We start from the raw sequence: 21,311 nt of genomic DNA, 5'->3' as shown, positions 1-21,311 counted from the left end.
TTCTCATATATGTAATACTCTTTTATATTATCAAAATTTTATATTATATTATCAAATTTTGTTTAATGTTTGTATTTTATTCAGAATTTAACTAATATTATATCTTCTATTATACTTAAATTTAAGTTCATTAACATTATAAATAGAACAATTATATTATGAATTTATTATAAAATCTACTGTAACTTATTATTATTATTTTAATACTTTGTGCATTAAGTGCATATAATGTATATTCTGTGCGTGACTTAAGTTCCATTTTGTCTCTTATTCTTTATTGTAAATAGATCTTGTATTTTGATTGTTATTAATAGAATTTTTCTATTGTAATATAAAATTCATATAAAGTATAAATAAATAACTTTTAGGAATTTATTATAAGATCTACATCTATTTCCATCCATTAATTTTTTATTACATGCATTTGCATGCTTTATAAAATCTGCATTCTTGTTTATTCTCAATTTTGTAAATAGATTGAGTTTTGATTTCTATTAACAAAATTATTGATACGAGCAAATTATTAATTATATATTTTTTATTTTTCTTATTTATTTCATTATAAGACGTCATTAGCTTATATGCTTGATTACTACTTCTCACCTTTTTCTCAAAACATATTTCTTTGTCTATAGGTAAGTCCATAACATAGATTAAAATAAAAAGATATCATTATATGAAAGAAATTAAAAAATAAAATTTATTGTGGGTAAAATAGTTATTTTAATCAATCAACTTTGATAAGAGAAGGAGAATAATAATTGTTCAAAGTTGAAGGATGAATTTAATTTTTAAATTAGGGGATGTAGATGATTTTCTCCTTTTTTTATTTATAAATTCCTCTCTATTTTGAAATTTTAAACACTTTTGAAATGGATATATGTAAAGGAGAACATAGGATTCTTGTAGGATCGAAACCTTAGACTTAATTTTGTTTTGGCTTTGGTAATACTAATGTCATGGTAACTTACGCGCAAGTTCTTTTATAAGGTTATATATTCAGTAGTAAGCAGAATAAAAATGACACATTAATTTGGTTTGAGAAAATAAGTTTTTAAAGATATTTTGTTGGGATTTTAACACAGTATAACCATCCCAGAAACAATAGCTGATAAACATATATATTATTTTTATATTAATATATAATATGCTTATAATATTTTAAACATAATCAATATATAATTTTTTATATATTTAATTACTAACTGTGAATATTTTTGACCGACCGGTTAAATGTGTTAAAAGACCTATTTTATTGGTTGAAATAATACTCTTAAATGTGATATCATTATCTTAAATCAAGTGACCAAAGCTTATAGTACCATAATATCGCGGAGAATTTTTCACACGATCACCGAGTGTAAGTTCGATTTCTATTATCTCCTTCCCCATCCCCAATCCCCTAACCTAATGTAATAATTAACTTCTTCCCATAGAAAAACTTGAGAACATTGTAAAGTATTTGTTTGGTTAGTTAGAAGAACTTTCTAGATATGCAGATTTAGGGTATGTGTGGTATGAAAGGAAAATGTTCTCCAGGAAAATGAATGTTTTTATCACTTATTTTTCCTTATTTGGTTGGTGGGTGAAATTTTTTCATAAAAATATTTTTTAGTGTTTGGTAAAAATAATTTTTTATGCTACTCTCATCAACTAACCTTCCCCAAAATCCCCATGTTTTTGTACACCTCCCCCCCCCCCCCACCCCCGAATCTATTTTCTTTAAGAATTTAATTATTCCTTTTAAAATTCACACTAACCCAAAGGAACTAATGTGTTACTTTACTTTTTCACACAAGAACAATGTTGAAATTTGAGCTCGATAACTAAAAAAATATTTTATTTTGTTGAAAAAGAAAGTATCATTTCTACGACATGAAAAGAAATGACTTATTTTGTTGAATGAAAGAAAATACCTTTTCTACATCATGAAAAAAGTACTCGTTTTGTTGAAATGAAAGAAAATACTTTTATTACATCATAAAAAGAATATACTCATTTTGTTGAAAGAAAAAAAAGTACTCTATCTACGATATGAAAAGAAAGTACTCTTAATAATAGTTCTATTTAGGATGTGTGGGAGTAGGGGTGTGGTGGGGGTAGGGGTGGTTTGGTGGTAGGGTGGTGGAATGTAGAATATGGTGGAGATTGGAGAAGGTTGAAAAAGAATATACTCATTTTGTTGAAATTAAAAAAAAGTACAACATGAAAGAAAATACTCTTAATAATAAATCTATGTAGCGTGAGTGGTGGGCGAGGTTGGGGTGTGGTGTGGTGTGGTGGGGGGTGGGGCTTGGGGTGGGTTGGGTAGGTGGGGGTTGGTGGAGATGATAAAACAGGGTGAAGAAGGTTGAAAAAGAGTTTTGACCCTTTTTTTGATACAAAAAATAAAATATTTTTCAAAACATTTAAGTCAATCAAACATGAAAAAATTAAAAAATATTTTTCGGAAAATATTTTTTGCTTAGTACCAAACACACCCTTTAAGAACTCAATGTTCCTTTTTTTATAAAAATAAGTGGTTCTCTTCATCAGTCCATTGGTGTTAAATACTTTACCACTCACATTAATTAAGTGAATGTATCCAAGAAACTGAATAATAGCATTACCATATTATCCGGGTTCAGTTACACTCATTTCTTCACAAACAAACAAATACAAATACGCATGTGGAATTCCATGAAGGTGATCGTTATGCTAAGTTTAATTCAAAATACTTAAATAATAGTGTAAATAACTTTTTTTCATTACTAATTACTATTACTAGTTATAGTAAGTAACATGTCTTATAATTCAAATTTTGATTCATCTATTATAAACCGTTACGCGTAGCTTTCTTTTGGATAAATATAAAATTTTATTTAGACATAGCTATAAAAGTTAAACTTTAGCTTAAATACCGTAACAGCCACAATTGTGGTAAAATGATAAATACATCCATTCTTAACTTGAGGTTTCTTGTCTTAATTGAAATGAAATGGCCACCAAAAAAGTACTAGACACATGTGGGAAACCAAAAAAAGAAAACTTAAATTTTGTAGTTTAGTATAACTGAGCTTTATAGTCATTTACCCAAAAAAAGAAAAAGAAAGAGAACTTTATAGTCCACTTAAAAAGTTTGGTTGCAGTTAACATGCATTAAAATCTTATTTTCTGTGAAGGAGCTCTAAAATTAATTACTTCCTCTGTTTTAATTTAAATGAGATAGTTTGACTCAGCACAAAATTTAAGAAAAAATAGGAAGACTTTTGAAATTTGTGATCTTCAAAGTTTTATGGGGCCATGACATTTGTGTAGTTAACGGGAGGAATACTATTTTGTTACTTGAAATTAACGAAAAGAGGTTATGTGAAGTTAATATTAAAGTGTCGGACCTTGAATAATGCTAGAACAATTATTTCTTTTTCCTTTAAACTTCTTCAAAAGTTAAGGGCCTTTGGTCTATTTTACTCTACCTTACCTTTTATTTGCCGATATTTAAAGTGATGAAATGCGTCTATTTTAAGAGTTTTTGCCACTTTTATTCTTATGAATTCTCTTCGTTGGCACAAAACGATCCATTCCTTCTCTTTTATCTGTTTCTTTTTACTCTATCTAGCTTTCTGTGGGGTCAGGGGCGGCTCTAAGGCTTTGGCAATTGAGGCCGCCTTAGGCCCCTAAATTTTGAAGCCCCAAATTTATTTTAAATGCTTATTATTATTACTATTATATATTATATAATTTATATAAATAATTAGAATAAAAATGTGTTACAATATATTTTTTGTTATTTGATTGAGGTTATTTTATACAATAAATTTATAAATTATGATAATTTTCTTCCCTCATTAATTAGTATATTTGACAATAGTGGGTTGTTCTAATTGTGAGCATCCTCAACTTTCAACCAAGAGGTTGTGAGTTCGAGTCACCCCAAGAGCAAGTTGGAGAGTTCTTGGAGGGAGTGAGCCGAGGGTCTATCGGAAATAGCCTCTCTACTCCAGGTTAGGGGTAAGGTCTGTGTACAAACTACTCTCCCAAGATCCCACTAGTAAGATTATACTGGTATTAAGGGTCTCTGAATATAATTTCGTCTTAGGCCCCGAGATCTGTTGAGCCGCCCCACAATGGGGTAATAGAAAATAAATCATTTTATGGCATGCTTCATACATGTACAAAAAGAAGATACAAGGTAAAAAGAAAGTCTCTTATTCTAATTTCCTTTTCAATTTGCATTAGTTGGAATGTTCATGTCATTTAAGGCTATTGTTGGCAAAATATTCGTTTAAGTTATCTATCCACACATATACCTTACTTAAAATATTATTTTCAATACCCACTAATGAGTAAAGTACGGATAAAATCTATCCATTAACTTGTCAAATAGAAAGAACTGCTAGACCATATAAATGTTTTACATTTACGATATTTTAGGACTATCCTCCTATTCTCCTAATTTGTTTAATCTTTGATTTCACTAAATAATTTAAGAAAATAGTGATCATGTCGGCTGTCAGTTTGAGAACACCACTGCGTTAAATGTGCTAATCTTCGAGACCTTGACCTAGTAATGGATAGTTTGTCTCCTCTACTAATTAATTAGTTAAAATGGAGAGGTTGCATTTTTTATATATATTTTGGGCTTAAATTTCATTAAAATTTTAGAATTTTTATCCAATTTAAAATGTTACTCTATCCGTTCCAAAATGAATGACGAATGAGCATCAACACGTTTAAATTTGGAAGTCCATTGTTGAATTTCTTTAAAAAATATTACTCCCATATTTTGAAACTGCATAAAGCAGGTTTTATAATTAAAAAATTAATAATATTAAAGTTGAAGGCAAAAACAGTTGGACTCGTAAGGTATGACGTATCAACATTGTGATCAGTTTTAGAACGAAATATTAATCCTTTGATCTGTACAGATATTAAAAAGCTGCTGATTTTCGTCCGCTATTGCTGTAAAAATGTTAGAAAAAACTGTTAGAGGGTGATTTAGCAATATCAGAAAATCAAGAGGGCGATTTCTTAATTCGTCGAATTGTTGGGATATACTATTAACCATGCGGTTTTAGACATAATATAATATTTTATGATTTATGGAACAATTATTTATTTAATTTATGCAATTCAATAAAGTATTATTTTAAATAGATCATTTGTTACATGTGTATCCTTTAGTTATCTAATAGACAATTTAGTGTATGGATTCTTAGCTCATGCACACAAGAGTAAATTGTCGGTTCTCATAATTAATAAACTATGTTCACAATCGAAAATATTATTGGGCAAAATATCTTGATGATTGTAGCACAAGATTATAGTATAATTTATCTTGATTATGGGAGTGGTTTTACTTCGACTTCTTGTGCTAGTATACTTAGTGTATATTGGACGGACCAAGTAGAGAAAAGATGTTTTTGTACTGAATATATATAAAAAATTTATCTAATTCATTGAATGAGCTTATACTCCCAATTTTGATATAATTATTATGATCAATGTGATTTGTTTATTGTTTTGATTTATCAAAAGATACAATTCTATTTAGAGTTAGTGTATGCATGATAGATTGGACAATAACGAATAACATTTGTGAAATAATAATTAGTTGATAGAATTCATGATTCGTTTTTGAGTTTGATGATACCCCTTTATGTAAGCTTATAAATTTTCATATGAAAATGTGGCCGGTGAATTTTGTATCCGTCACATGAAATAGTTTAAACGGAATTATAAATGATTTAATTAGTTGATTAAATTAAACTGTCAGTGATTTAATTTAATTGATTGATATTTGGGATCTTAACATGGGGAGTTAAAATAAGTGTTGGTGAATTTTCGAAATTCATATTGAGAAGTTCAATTGCAGTTTTTAGTGGAATAAACTGCAATTAATTATAGTAGAAATTAATTCATGCAAAATTTTGAATTAATACTATAATTAGTAGCCTCTTATTATTTCTGTGGTCCCTGTTATACTTAGTAAAAATCTGGACTGACTTGGATAAAAAGTGACTTGGGAGAATAGTCATCTAGTAGAGTTAGAGTAGAATTCTACTTGCACAAGCAGAATCCTACACGTTTTTGGAGCTCTTTTTGGCTGAAAAACGAGTCTACATAAGGAAGATTTTTTTTACCCAATAACTTACTTTTTAGAGTTGTATTGTTCTTGCCTACTCAAAGCAATTTCGTCCAAGGTATTACTAGGACCATAGCAGAAGACTGTAGCCCTGGATTCTTACTCTATGGAGGACCTGTGCAACGATTTCAACAGGTTAGTGATTTTTAATCTCGTAATTGTATCATTATCTAGTTTATATGTATTTGATGCCTGAATTGTATGATTGATTTGGTTGCGCATATTCTAACACGAATGACTTGTGTTGCGGTAAAAGGGGGACCCAAAGCAGATCACAGAACTCAAAGGAGAAAAATAAGGCTTAGAAACTGAAGTTCCAATACTAGACCGTCACATGTACAAATTATGGGTGTGATATATTTTTTTGATTTTTCACCCGGTGAATTATACTCGCTTGAATCCAACTCATTTTAATTCGCATCTTATAAGATCCATTGGAAAGCGCTGCTTACCAAATTCTTTGCCAGAATTCGAATACATGAAGTAGACCTCTAGTTAAGAATAAGTACATCTCATTCATTTCACAACAGGTAATTTCGCAAGCCAAGGAGCGTACCGACAAAAGCTCCGGGGCTTCTGCTAAGTTTTCGGTTGACGGGTAGGATTCTCTGCAACAGCCTCAGCTTTTGTAACGTTTTAATATTGTACGCTACCACAGCTGTTTAGATTATGATTTACTAATAAATTATTACAACTCATTCAATTCCACCCTTAGTTTATGACAAAACGTGCTTCATGTTCGTGAACCTCATTTTCTTCAAATGTACATGCGGCATTTTGCAAAAAGATCGTAACAATTTTAGAAATTTGACAATCTAGATCATTACATTCACATAAAATTTTTCACTTTAGGATAATATTATTAATGGGTAGTTATTATGCCAAAGTCCAAAGACAAGTTTATTAATGGAAATTAAACAAACGCTTCCTAAACTTTCTTCTTCTTGTTTGAAAATTTTGATATATGTTGGAGATGATTACATAGTTTGTTAACTCTTTTTGATGTTTTTTTCGGACTCTACATAAACATGAAATACTTCATGTACCGAACTATCTTTTATTTCAAAATAATTATGTTTATCACAATTTGTACTTTAAAATTTTATGTTAGTTGGAATCTATTATACATGAATTTTTTCGTTCCTGTACACTATTTGAAACTTTATTACCAAAAATGTTCATGTTTAATTAATTACCCGACCTAAATAAATTTTATCTATAAAATATATACATTCCACCTTAAAAGGCTCTCAATCCATTGTTAGTGCCTTCAATCAAGTGATTTAGTTACACCATTTTTCTTTTTTTTTTTTCTCCTCTTCTCTCCGAAATATTGGTACGGGATCCCTCCTGCGACTGCTTTGAACCCTTGGGATCCATGAACAGATGTGTCTACTCAATAAACTATTCAAAGTTATTTTCTTGTTACAAATTAATATTAGAAAAAGTGAACAAATATTTGTTTATTATAAAAGAAGATGACCTCACAAACATGGAAAAAAAATCAAAGAATAATCACAGGAGGTTTCAGTGTTTGGTCAATTGCTCTGAACTTGTTCCATTTACTGTAGTAGTATTCTTTACATGTGAAAACCGTTTGGAATTTTGGCAAAAGTTCTGATGTTGATAGACCTACTCCTTGGCCTTTTGAGACAGAGAAAAAGGTTCACATTAAAACAAGGACGAAACTAAAAATCAAACGGTCAAATCCCGTGACTGAGCTTAGGGCAGGTAATGGAAAGTCATTAATCGAACAACTCAAAGTTAGGAAATTTATTTTAGTTTAACTCAAATTTATTTTTCTAATATCAATGTGAACCTTTTTCATACAACTAATTATATATTATACAACTTATCTACAACTTACAAACATTATTTCTACCCAGTTATATACAACTACAATATCATACCACTTAAATATAATTTTTATACAAATTTTATACAATATGTCTTTTGTATATTTTGTATATGATTTATACACAGTAAAAACAAATTTCATACAACTAATTATATATTATACAACTTATCTACAACTTTCATACATTATTTCTACCCAGTTATATACAACTACAATATCATATAACTTAAATATAATTTTTATACAAATTTTATACAATATTGTTCAACTTTCATACAATATTTAAATAAAAATATATATAAAAACAACAGAATATAATTTACCTACAATTTTACTACAACTTTACTACAATTTCATAAGTATAATGTATAGCATGTCTTCTTCTTCGAGTTTCAATCTGAAATTCAGCCAAAATCAAGTCTAATCTTCACCAAAATACCCTCGAAATTGAGAGATAAACTCCAAAAAATATTCTAAATTATTTGCAACAACACCCAATACAAACAAATAATAATTTTTGAAAATCAAAATTCGAATTTAAAGCTTCAAAACTTTTTAATGGCTGTCAATGGTGGAATTGCTGATCTCTTTTCCTTTGCTCTATATTACTGGAATTAGGGATTGAGAGATAGAGAGAGACGTAGAGAGAGAGAGAGAGAGAGAGAGAGAGAGAGAGAGAGAGAGAGAGAGAGAGAGAGAGAATAAGGATGAGAAATAATTGATTCCTAATATAAAGGGATACTCATTTAATTCCTAAAATGTATATAATTGGTAAATTTATATATAGGATGTAATTAAATTTAAACTTGAGTAGGGAGGGTAATAAAATTTCAAATAGTATATAGAAATGTAAAAATTCCTAATTTAATTATATGACATTGTCTTTTGCATTCTTGTAACTCAATTTGGCATTATTGATCTCAAATACCACCTTTAATCTTTAAATTAGAGTTGGTACAAGTTCTTCTTTCCCCCAAATCTCATTTATTACACAACTGAGTTTTATTTGTTATTCGTTTTCTTGTATATATCGAAATAGAAAAGAAGAACTAAATGCTTAGTGAAGCAATGAGAGGAAAACAACTGTAACGACCTGACCGGTTGTTTCAAGTATTACAATCCCGTATTCCTATTTACTGCCCAAGTTATGATTTTCAGTTGTTTTATGATTTATCGGGTTAATTGGTTCGGGTTCGGTGAGGTTTGGAATGATTTGGAACATTTAGTTCGATGGTCTAAAACTTAAGTTGAAAAGGTTTTGTGGTGCTGAGGTAGATTAATTAGTACAAAGGTTGTATAAATTTCTCGCGGCGAGCTTGCGAGCCACGACTCGGACTTTTTGGGTTGAACAATGCACCGATGTGTAAAGAAAATTTTTCGCCGGAAAAAGGGTCATTTCTGCGGCCCACTATGCGGTCGCAGAATCATTCTACGGACCGCATAATGGCAGCAGAGTGAATCAGGAGTGGGGAAAGTGTGGAGGAAAGTTTGCGTCGCATTATGCGATCGCATATCAGTTATGCGGTGCATTATGCGACCGCAGAACAGGTATGCGGACCGCATAATGACCGCATACTGAAGCAACCTTGCCCAGTTCCGGAGGCCACATTTCACGGCCATTTCGCGAGCCGCAGAAGCGTTATGCGGTCGCGTATGCGACCGTAGAGTGTGTTTCGGGGCTTAATTTTTCTGGTTTTATAAACCCTACCGCATTCTTATAAAACACTATTGGGAGTCATTTTGAAGGGTTTCATCTGATATTTTAGAGAGAATTGAGAGCATTTTAGAGGGAGAAAGTGAAGACTTAGTCATTTATCCATCAATTCTTGTTCAAGATTTGAAGATTTCACAAGGATCTTGCTAGGGTTTCAAAGAGGTAAGAATTTCTTTCTCCAATTCTTCAATTTTGGGTTTGGAGTAAAAGATGGGTGATTAAAAGTATGATTCTTGGGTGTGAGAGTATTAGTTATACATACACATACCAATAAGATTTGTGAAAAAATTATTGAGTTCAAATTGGTAAAGATTGTGTTGAAAATGGTAGAAATCTTTAAAGACTTTAACTTAAGATTTGAGGGCCGAGTTGATGTCGGAATTTGGTAAAATTTATATGGTTGGACTCGTGGTTGGATGAGCATTCATATTTTATAACTGTTTTCGGGTTCTGAGATGTGGACCCCACGAGCGATTTTTGAGTTAAATTTCGGATTTTATTGGAAAAATTAGTATGTTCATATGGAATAAATTCCTATGATTTGTATTGACTGAATCGAATTAATTGTGGCTAGATACGAGGCTTTCAGAGACCAATTCACGCGGTAAGAGCATAGCGGAGTGAGAAATTACACTGTTTGAGGTAAGTAACACTTCTAAACTTGGTTCTGAGGGTATGAATCCCTGAATTACATGTTGTATGAATTGTTTGGAGATGACGCACATGCTAGGTGACGGGCGTGTGAGCATGCATCATAGGAATTATGACTTAATTAATTCCGTGGAGTTGCATACTTAAATAAATATCATTATCCGCATATCCTCCACGCGTTAGAGAAATTGAGCTAAGACTCATGTTAAAGATCACGATTTGGCTACGCGCCGATATATTTTGGGATCCACATGGGTCGTATTATTGTTGAACTGTTTGTTAAATTTATAATTTTGTACTCAGTCATATTTATTACTTGCATATCATAACTCAGTCTCTGTTGTCATTCATTGATATTTCATTTCAACATGTTGGGTTGATTCTTCATGTTATTGAGAGCCCGAGAGACTGGAGATACTGAGTGATAGTTATGTTTAAATATTTATGCCTGGATCTGGCTATTATAGCACTTGGACTGAAGGAGTCCCTCCGGAGTCTGCACCCCCACAGTGAGTGTAGTTGATATATATATATATATATATATATAGGGATGGATCTTCCCTGGGCATGGATCTTGCCCGAAGTATTTACATTGAGGGATGGATCTTGTCCGAATCATTGATATTTGGGGATGGATCTTCCCATGAGCTGGATTAGCTTTATATAGTATTGAGTGACTGACTGTCAGTTGATGGATATACATATATATATATATATATATATATATATATATATAACTGTTGAACTTGAAAGCATGCCTACATTTCTGTATTGTTATTTCTATACTGGACTGTACCTGCTGAGCTCGTCATTACTTTCAGCCCAAAGGTTATTCTTGTTACTTATTCAGTTGGTTGTACTCATACTACACTCTGCACCTCGCGTGCAGATCCAAGTGCTCCCGGAAATGGCGGTTGCTAGATTTTGGAATTTATTCTGTGGAGATTATCAAGGTAGCCGCTTGGCGTCCGCAGACTTTGACTCCCTTTCTTTTTAGTTATTGTACTGTTCTATATTTTCAGACAGTGATTTTATCAGTCAGATCTTGTATTCATTTAGATGCTCATGTACTCAGTGACACATGATTTTGGGAGTGTTTATATATGTATTTGTGAGTTTTCTTCCGTTGAATTTAGATATTATGTTTTCAAACTTAAAAGATATGGTGGTTTATTGAGATTATCGGCTTGCCTAGTATTGAGATATGCGCCATCACGACAAGTGACATTTCGGGTCGTGACAAGTAAAGTTTGTCTGCGTGCGCAAGTTTCTTCATGTACCAACGTACTTGTTGATTTTGAGAGTTTGACGATTGCTTGTTGATGATAGAAAATGATAATCATCCTAAGAGAAGATAGAGGAAAAATCATTAAAGAAATTTTCTAAAAACACACGCACACACAAAAGAGAATTTCTAGCTAACAATCATTTAAAATTGTAGCACGTGATCATCAAAGATTGTGGTATTTTTTCATTCTTAACCGGAGGTAATTCTTGTATTTGACCCTGATAATTGAGTCATCTTTCCGGTGTGAATCCATATTGTAGTACGTGAAATTGCTCAAGCATAAATAAGAAGAGTTTCTCTTATTCCTATTTGAATAGATGATTTAATTAAGTATTAATTTTGTTGCAATAGACAACGCATCATGAATTAGCTGTCTGCTGAATATTAATCTGCGAAATTAATGAAGCTTGTACACTATTCTAAAGTGATTAATTTCTTGTACGATTTATACTACTTACTAATTAATTACTTGCAAAATCAGCAATATGTGTCTAATTTGTATACACATTTTGACTCTAGAAGTTACCCACCCCTTCTGAACACTAATAATATAGTTTAATTCTATGTATATAATCATCCATATCTTTTTGGTGAAAATGTTACAAACTCTGAAAAAAATCTACCAATAAACCACAAATGTTGTTAAGTTCAAATCTTAGGTAGATAAAAGCTAATTTAAAAATTTATAAAATGTTGAACAATGTACAGCTGTTCAATATTCTTATTAAGCTGGATCTTTCACCTTTCATCGGGAGAGCTATATATATCGACAATAACATAAACAACTACTAAGTGATCAATCTAGCAATAAGCTTTTAACCCTAACAGGTTCGCACTCTGCCTTTCATAATTCTCCAAAGTAGTGAAGGAGACTTTCAAGGCAGGTTCTTGTTCCGAATCTTGGCTAGCATTGGATCTGTGGAGGAGGAGTCCAAACTGCTTGACCAATTTTAACCTGAGAGACCTCTTGTGCTATCTGAGTTAGCAAGGAGTTATGTAAAATTTTATGTTCCAATAATGATTGATTATGAACCACAAACCTTTGTTGCCAGGTCAGTGGCTCTGACCAAAATGTGTCCTAACAGGAGTTCAAAATCTAATTATGGTATTTTTGGACTCAAGTGACCAAAATAGGTAAAACAAAAAGACTGGGTACCATTATATATATAGAGCGGTTATTCACCGCGCTATACTTTAACGATACGTTTGTCCGTTAAGGTATAGCGCGGTGAATAGCCGCGCTATATTTGAACTTAAAATGGGCGGAAAGGTATAGAGTACATATATACCGCGCTATAGTATAGCGCGGTACATATGCGCGCTATACCTATATAAAAAATGTGCCCTTCTCCTTCCCCACCAGACGCGAACCAGTAGTCCTCCCTTTCAATTTTTTATTCCACAACAGCCCCCCTCCTCCTCCCCCCCCCCCCATTTTTAACGAAAAAAGCTTCATTGGAGCCCACCGGTCCCACGAAAAGTATAGATTCTTGGTATTGTAGCAAGCTAACATCGTATCTAACAGCTTGTTTGGATGGCTGTTACACATCGTTTCATAATGTATTGTATTGTATTGTATTATTTGATGTATACAATGTTTGGATAGATTGTATCGTTTGTTGTTATTTCATGATATCACACACCAGCAATATGGAGAATAAACTTGCAATATTATAAAGAAAAATTATGATACAGGGTAAATTTATTATATAAAAAGGTGGGGTACATGATAAAATAAAATTATTTAATAATAATGAAGGGTGAGATGAGAGAGGTAAATTTATTATATAAAAAGGTGGGGTACATGATAAAATAAAATTATTTAATAATAATGAAGGGTGAGATGAGAGAAAAAGACAAGATAACAACGCAACCACGCCAAATCGGTCGTTACATAAAGTGGCACATTTCGTCGTTACGTAACGATGGATTTAACGATACGATACAATAAAATTTAAGTAACAACCAAAACAAACATCGTATTTAAAGTAACAATACGATACAATACAATAGGTAACAACAATCCAAACAAGCTGTAAGGTGCTATCGCGTAGTGGGTTGCTCGTTTCGGCTCCAAATCATCAAATCTTCAACTTTCAACAAAATTAAAATCGAGGTATTTCGACTTATTTTTTATTAAAACTCATGTATAAAAAATGCCTATTAGTTATTTTTTATTGTGTTCAATGTTATTTCGTGATTGTTTTGTGATTTAATTAATTTTTTATTTTTTTATCCGATTATATTATTAGTGTGCTAACAAAGTAGTAAAATAGAGAAATTGTTATTTTATGATTAATTAATATTTTTAGTTGTTATAAAAAATGATAATTATTTATTTTTTCCTATGGTATATATATTTTCGTGATTGTTTTGTAATTAAATCAATTTGTTATTTTTTATCCGAATTAGATTATTTATGTGCTAAAAGATTAATAAAGTAGATAAATTGTTATTTTAGGAATAATTAATCTTATTTAGATGTTATTATTGTACATATATTAATATGTGACTTTAATGCTGTTTAGTTCCCTGTAGTGTTATGTTGTGCACGTAATTTTAATATAGTGCCCGTAATTATAATGTAGTGCCCTTTAGTATAGTAAAATGTAGTGCCCTTTTGCGTAGTATCTTTGTAGCTATTGAAATTAAACATTTAATTATCTGTTAGCCCCAAAAATATCTGAAAAAGATGATAGTTCAAACACAAACTCTCTCGAATTTTAGTCAACAAACGTAAGAAAATAACATTTAAAAACAACAATATTTGTCAAACTAAGTATTTTTATATGAATATTTAATAATTAAAGCATGTATAGTTATGAAAATTAACTATTTAATACTATTATACTAAAAAAATAAGTGAGTAAGAAAACAAACATATAAAATAAACTAACATATAAAATAAAAAACTAACATATAAAATAGTAAACTAACATATGAAATATATAAAATAATAAACTAACATATAAGATGATAAACCAATATATAAAATAATAAATTAACATATAAAAAATATATCAACCTAAGTAACAATATAGTAAAAATATCGAATAAATTTTAATATTAAAGATATTGCAATATATTTAAAGATGTTAAGCAATTAAAAAGAAAAATACTTTAATTAATATTGTTCAATTTACCGTCATCATCATGGAGGTTCCGCTTGTGCATCCCGGACCTGCATCGCTAGAGCTACTGTTGTTACAGGCCGAGCATAGGTCTTCATACATATGGGATGACCAGTGTTTGTCCCATACATTTTACGCTAGACGTATAGACGATATGTGAGAGTTCATTAGGGCCCACTCACTCCATCCACGTATAGTTATACGCCTTCAGGATATGGGTTTCTACATGATCATAGAGATCGGTCGGTTGCAGTTCGACTGGGCGTTGATCACGGCTATGATAGAGCGGTGGCGACCGGAGACACACACGTTTCATCTACCCATCAGCGAGGCGACCATCACGCTTGAGGACATGGAGGTTCTTTTCGGACTGCCGGTTGATGGGTTGCCTGTAGCTTACCCGCATGCTCTCAGAGACTATAGGGGATTGCATTACCTGCATATGTTGCAACGACTCACCGGATTCTATCCAGCAGAGGAGACGACATTGAGTGGAGCCACTCGTTTGCAGCTAACGCCCGTCCGACAGCATTTGGAGGCGATGGATGCAGAGATTACGAATGATTCACCGCTGGAGGTTATCAATCCACACACGAGATTGGTGCTGCTGCTGATGTTTGGTGGTGTACTATTCCCGAACACTTCGGGAAACCTAGTCAGCTTGAGATTTTTACATCATCTTGAGTAGCTAGATGATTTACCTGGTTATAGCTGGGGTACAACTATTCTAGGTTACCTGTATAGGTAGATGTGCCGAGCGTCCATGTGCACCTAGAGAGACGTTGCCGAATTTTTACCGCTGCTGCTGGTGAAAACATAGTCAATTATTTTTCATGATTATAACATACATAGAGTGAGAATACCTTAAATTTTACATCCACAATCTATATTAGGTTTGGGTCTGGGAGCGGTTCCTGTAGTTCCATCCACCTCTACCACCCATCGCTCCGGATTCATCACCTCCACCGTTTCTCTCTTTAGCTTGGAGGTGGGTTGATAGGCGAGGATACGAATGCGAGGTCGAGGCTCGACATCATCTCCCCTATTACAACGATTTGTTGGATTTGCTTGAAGGCGCGCAGGTACATGTATTCTTAAGTTTACTTGGCCTGGATTTATATGTGTTGTGTTTACTCATGATTCCTGTGTTTAATTAATAATTCTTATGAAAGCCATATATAACGACCCGGCTGGTCGTTTTGAGAATTAGAGCCCCGATCCCCTAATATCTGCTTTCCCCACATTTGTTTCTGCTTTTGGGATTTGTCGGAGTGATTGGTTATGGAATTCAGGGAGTTTTGGGACACTTAGTCCCTAGTTGTGAGTTTAAGCCTTAGAAATTGGACCGTAGTCGGAACTGTGTGAAGACTAATCCGGAATGGAATTCCTTCGACTCCGTTAGCTCCGTTGAGTGATTTTGAGCTTAGAAGTGTGTCCGGAATATGTTTTGGAGGTCTGTAGTAGATTTAGGCTTGAATCGGCGAAAGTTAGATTTTCGGCGATTTCTGCCGATAGTGGAATTTTTGATATCAAGCTCGGAATGGATTTTCGAAAGTGGCTGTAGGTTCGTTGTGTCATTTTTTGACATGTGTATAAAATTTGAGGTCATTCGGATAAGATTTGACGTAGTTCGGCGTCGTTTGTAGAATTTGAAAAATTCTAAGTTCTTAGGCTTGAATCCGTGCTTAATTCATGCATTTGGTGTTGTTCGATGTAGTTTGAAGGCTCGACTAAATTTGAAGGATATTTTAGGAAGGGTTGGTAGGTTTGGTTGAGGTCCTGGGGGCCTCGGGAGTGTTTCAGATGCTTAACGGAAGGAAATGAGACTTAGGAAAGAAATCTGGTGCATTGCTGGTTCTGGTGTTTCACACCTGCGGAGGGGAGGTTCGCAGCTGCGGACTCGCAGGTGCGCATGGGAAGCTCGCAGATGCGGAAATGTGCTTGTCAAGCTGGGCTCGCAGGTGCGGCTAGTTGTCCGCAGAAGCGGAACCGTAGATGCGGCCCAGGGGTCGCAGGTGCGGACCCAGCTCAAGTAAGTGGACTTTGCACCTGCGATGAGTTTGTCCGCAGGTGCGGAAATCGCTGGGTTGAAGAGGTAGATTCAAGGGTTCATTCTTCATTTTTCACCAATTCAAATTTTAGCTCGGGAGAAGGCAATTTTGTAAGGGTTTTGAAGAGGAAATCAGTGGGTAACAATTCTTAACTCTAATTCGTATATATTTCATTAATCTATAGCAATATTTCCTCATTTAATCAAGGGATTTGAGTGAAAGAGAATTTGGGGGAAAAGTTCCCCAATTGAATTTTTGGGTTTTTGATCGAGTTCTAGGTGTCGGAATTGGATAATTTTTGGACGAGTGAACTCGTGAGTGAATGGGTGGTCATAATTTATAATTTTTACCAGATTCCGAGACGTGGGGAGACTTTTTGGGCGTTTTTCCTACTTTCACGCTTTAGCTTCGAATTAATTAGTTAAATTAGTTACTTGTAGTTATATTTACATTAAGCAATTAATTTGAATAGATTCGGGCCATTTGGAGTCGGATAATCGTGGAAAGAACGTGATATCAAGTTGATTTGAGCGGTCGAGGTAAGTGGCTTGCCTAACCTTGTGTTGGGAAACTTTCCCTTAGGACTATTGATATTAATTGATGCGTGGGCGCCGTGTACGTGAGGTGACAAGTACGTACACATGCATTTATTACAAAAAAAAAAAATCCTGTTTTTCCTTTCTAAGTCAAAAAAATTGTTTTCCATTATTAAATTTCACTAATACGTTTAAATTGTTTAGTTTAGATTAGGGAAGCATGCTTACGTGTTTTAATTGCCTATTTTCCATTCTGTGCGCCATGCTTAGTTAGACCCCTATTTTCCTTATCTGTGTTAGTCTAAATTGTATAACCTGATGCCATACTTGTCATATTATCTTGCGTTGCATATTTAAATTGGGACTACAGACGTATTCCGGGAGATCCCCCTGTCTTGCATATTTAAATTGGGACTACGGACGTATTCCGAGAGATCCCCCTGTCTTGTATATTTAAATTGGGACTACAGACGTATTCCGGGAGATCTCCCTGCCTTGCATATTTATTTTGAGACTACAGACGTATTCCGGGAGATTCCCCATTGTGTTTACCTTGTTCTGAGCCGAGGGCTCCCTTAACTGTTAAATTTTTGAGAATTTCTTTAACTGTATTACTGTAAAATTTACTTATATCTTTTACTGTTTAATTTATTATATTTACTCTGGTAGGGCCTTGACCTGACCTCGTCACTACTCGACTGAGGTTAGACTTGGCACTTACTGGGTACCATTGTGGTGTACTCATGCCCTTTCCTGCACATGTTTTCGTGTGCAGATCCACGAACGAGCTATTAGCCTCAGGGTTAGTGCGTGCTTCTGATTCTAGGAGACTTCAAGGTACTTCTGCTTGCGTCCGCAGATCCTCGGAGTCCCCTTCTACTCCCTCGCCTTGATACTTTCTTTATTATATTTAGGCTTTTGTATAGAGCTACATAGATTATAGCCGCTTGTGACTTAGTGATATTCCGGGTCTTGGAAAATTATTTTGTATATGCCGAGTGGTACTACTTCTGGTTATTCACAATATGCTGTTTATCTTTAAAAATGTTGTGTTTTCTTTACATTTTTCGTAATATTAGGCTTACCTAGTCGTAAAGACTAGGTGTCGTCACGACACCTTACGGAGGGTTAATTTGGGTCGTGACAAGTTGATATCAGAGCACTAGGTTCATAGGAGTCGCGAGTCACAAGCCGATTTATTAGAGTCTCACGGATCGGTGCGGAGACGTCCGTACTTATCTTTGGGAGGCTATGTAACTGTTAAGAACAATTATATTTCTTTGATTTCCTTGTCGTGCGAGTTATTGACATCAAAAGTTCTAAAATTATATTCTATTCTTTCTCACAGATGGTGAGGACCCGTACTGGGAGGACCGACGATCAGGCATCCGAGCCCACTGCCAGAGCCGTCATAGGCCGGGGTCGGGGTAGAGGACGACCATGCGGTGCAGCCCGAGCACTTGCGAGAGCTGCGTTAGAGGAGCCCCTAGCAGCTCCAGCTGGAGGGCCAGCACCAGAGATCCCTATTGCTACTCCATCCCTCCAGGAGACTTTAGCTCAGTTCATGAGCATGTTCAGCACTCTGGCTCAGGCTGGACTATTTCCGATAGCTCCCGGTACATCTCAGGTCGGGGGAGGGGCATAAATTCCCGTAGCCCGCACTCCTGAGTAGAGGGTCCAGATTGATCAGGCCCCAGAGTATATTCCTATGCCCCCAGTGGCTCCGGTTCAACATGAGACCTGGGTAGCTGCTTCTGAGGCAGAGCAACTCAGACTTGAGAGATACAAGAAGTACCACCCACCTACTTTCAGCGGACTAGCTTCAGATGATGCTCTGGGTTTTCTTGAGAAGTGTCATCGTATTCTCCGCACAATGGGCATTGTGGAGACGAGTGGGGTTTCTTTCACCGCTTTCTAGCTGAGGGGAGCGACATATCAGTGGTGGCATGCCTATGAGCTGAGTAGTTCGGACGAGCAGCCTCACTCACTTGGACTCAGTTTTCAGAGATGTTCTTGCATGAGTATGTTCTTCAGAGCCTCAGGGATGCTTGGCGTACAGAGTTTAAGCAGCTGCGTTAGGGTGCTATGACTGTGTCGGAGTATGTAGTCCGTTTCAATAAGTTAGCTCGCCATTCACCGACTCTGGTTGCTACAGTTAGAGAGAGGGTTTGTCGCTTCATTGAGGGACTCCACCCCAGTATTCGGACCAGTATGGCTAGGGAGTTGGAGATGGACATCACTTATCAGCAGGCAGTGAGCATTGCCAGAAGAGTGGAGGGCATGTTCACCCAGGACAGAGAGGAGAGAGAGCCCAAGAGGTCTCGAGAGACTGGTCATTATTCAGGAGTTCGTGCACCAGCAGCACGCTATGGTAGGGGTTTTGTGAGTCGCCCTGTTAATTCAGCTCTTCCAGCAGCCAGCGGTGTTCCAGCTCCTTCTAAACCTCAGGAGCCCTATTATGCACCGCCAATATCCAGTATGCCTCCTACTCGAGGTGCTATTACCGGCTAGTCCAGCAGGCCAGGTCCAAGTCAGTATCAGTCGCCGCTTCCTCCGAGAGGTTGTTTTGAGTGTGGTGACACTCATCACATGGTTAGAGATTGCCCCAGAGCCAGGAGAGGTGCACTTCCACTGACTTATCAGCCTCCATGTGCTCCACCGGGTCCTCCGGCCATTCTTCCAGCCCTAACGGCCACTCCACCTTTTCAGGCAGCTCGAGGCGGAGATTGGAGGGGTAGAGGTCGCCCTAGAGGGGGAGGCCAGGCCAGGTTCTATACCCTTCTAGCCCGTTCAGAGGCCGTCGCTTCAGATTTAGTCATCACAGGTATCATCTCTGTCTGTCATAGGGATGCATCAGTATTATTTGACCCAGACTCTACGTATTCATATGTGTCTTCTTATTTTGCTCCACATTTGGGGATATCTCAGGATTCTTTGAGTTCCCCTGTTTATGTATCTACTCTTGTTGGAGATTCTCTCATTGTGGACCACGTATATCGATCGTGTTTGATTACTCTTAGTGGTTTTGAGACCAGAGTCGATTTGTTATTACTCAGTATGGTAGATTTTGATGTTATCTTGGGCATGGACTGGTTGTCGCCCCATTATTCTATTCTTGATTATCATGCTAAGACTGTGACGCTGGCTATGCCAGGCTTGCCGAGATTAGAGTGGAGAGGTACCTTAGAGTATACTCCCCGCAGGGTCATTTCATTTCTTAAGGCTCAGCAAATGGTTGAGAAGGGGTCTGATGCGTATTTGGCATATGTGAGAGATGTCAGTATTGATACCCCTACAGTTGAGTCAGTCCCAATATTGTGGGACTTCCCTGATGTGTTTCTAGCTGATCTTCCGGGTATGCCGCCCGATAGAGATATTGATTTCGGCATTGATGTGTTGCCGGGCAGTCAGCCCATATCTATTCCTCCTTACCATATGGCTCCTCCTGGGTTGAAGGAGTTGAAGGAGCAGTTGCAAGAGTTGCTTGATAAGGGTTTCATCAGGGCTAATGTATCACCTTGGGGTGCTCCGGTCTTATTTGTGAAGAAGAAGAATGGTTCTATACGTATGTGTATAGATTATCGGCAATTGAATAAAGTTATAGTGAAGAACATGTATCCTTTGCCTTACATCAATGATTTATTTGATTAGTTACAGGGTGCCAGGGTATTTTCCAAGATTGACTTGCGTTCTGACTATCATCAGTTGAAGATTCGGGAGCCGGATATCACGAAGACTGCTTTCAGGACTAGATATGGTCACTATAAGTTTCTTGTCATGTCATTTGGGCTGACCAATGCCCTAACAGTCTTTATGCATTTGATGCACATTGTGTTCCGGCCTTATCTTGATTCCTTCGTCATTGTGTTTATTGATGACATCCTGTTATATTCTCGGTCTCGGGAAGATCATGAGAAACACCTTAGGACCGTGCTTCAGATTTTGAGGGAGAAGAGGT

The 21,311-nt window shown here is 35.3% G+C and overlaps 1 protein-coding gene across 1 annotated transcript; it reads left to right on the top strand.

Moving 5' to 3' along the window:
- The first annotated feature begins 14,980 nt into the window (after positions 1-14,980).
- LOC138895600 (protein MAIN-LIKE 1-like) lies at positions 14,981-15,454 on the top strand. The gene has a single exon (XM_070180308.1). The coding sequence runs from the start codon at positions 14,981-14,983 to the stop codon at positions 15,452-15,454; it is 474 nt and encodes a 157-aa protein (XP_070036409.1).
- Positions 15,455-21,311: the final 5,857 nt, after the last annotated feature.

Source organism: Nicotiana tomentosiformis, chromosome 7, assembly GCF_000390325.3.
Source record: "Nicotiana tomentosiformis chromosome 7, ASM39032v3, whole genome shotgun sequence".
Classification (NCBI taxonomy): Eukaryota; Viridiplantae; Streptophyta; class Magnoliopsida; order Solanales; family Solanaceae; genus Nicotiana; species Nicotiana tomentosiformis.
The sequence above is the reverse complement of the archived record's forward strand: the minus strand, read 5'-3'. Positions and strand labels throughout refer to the sequence as shown.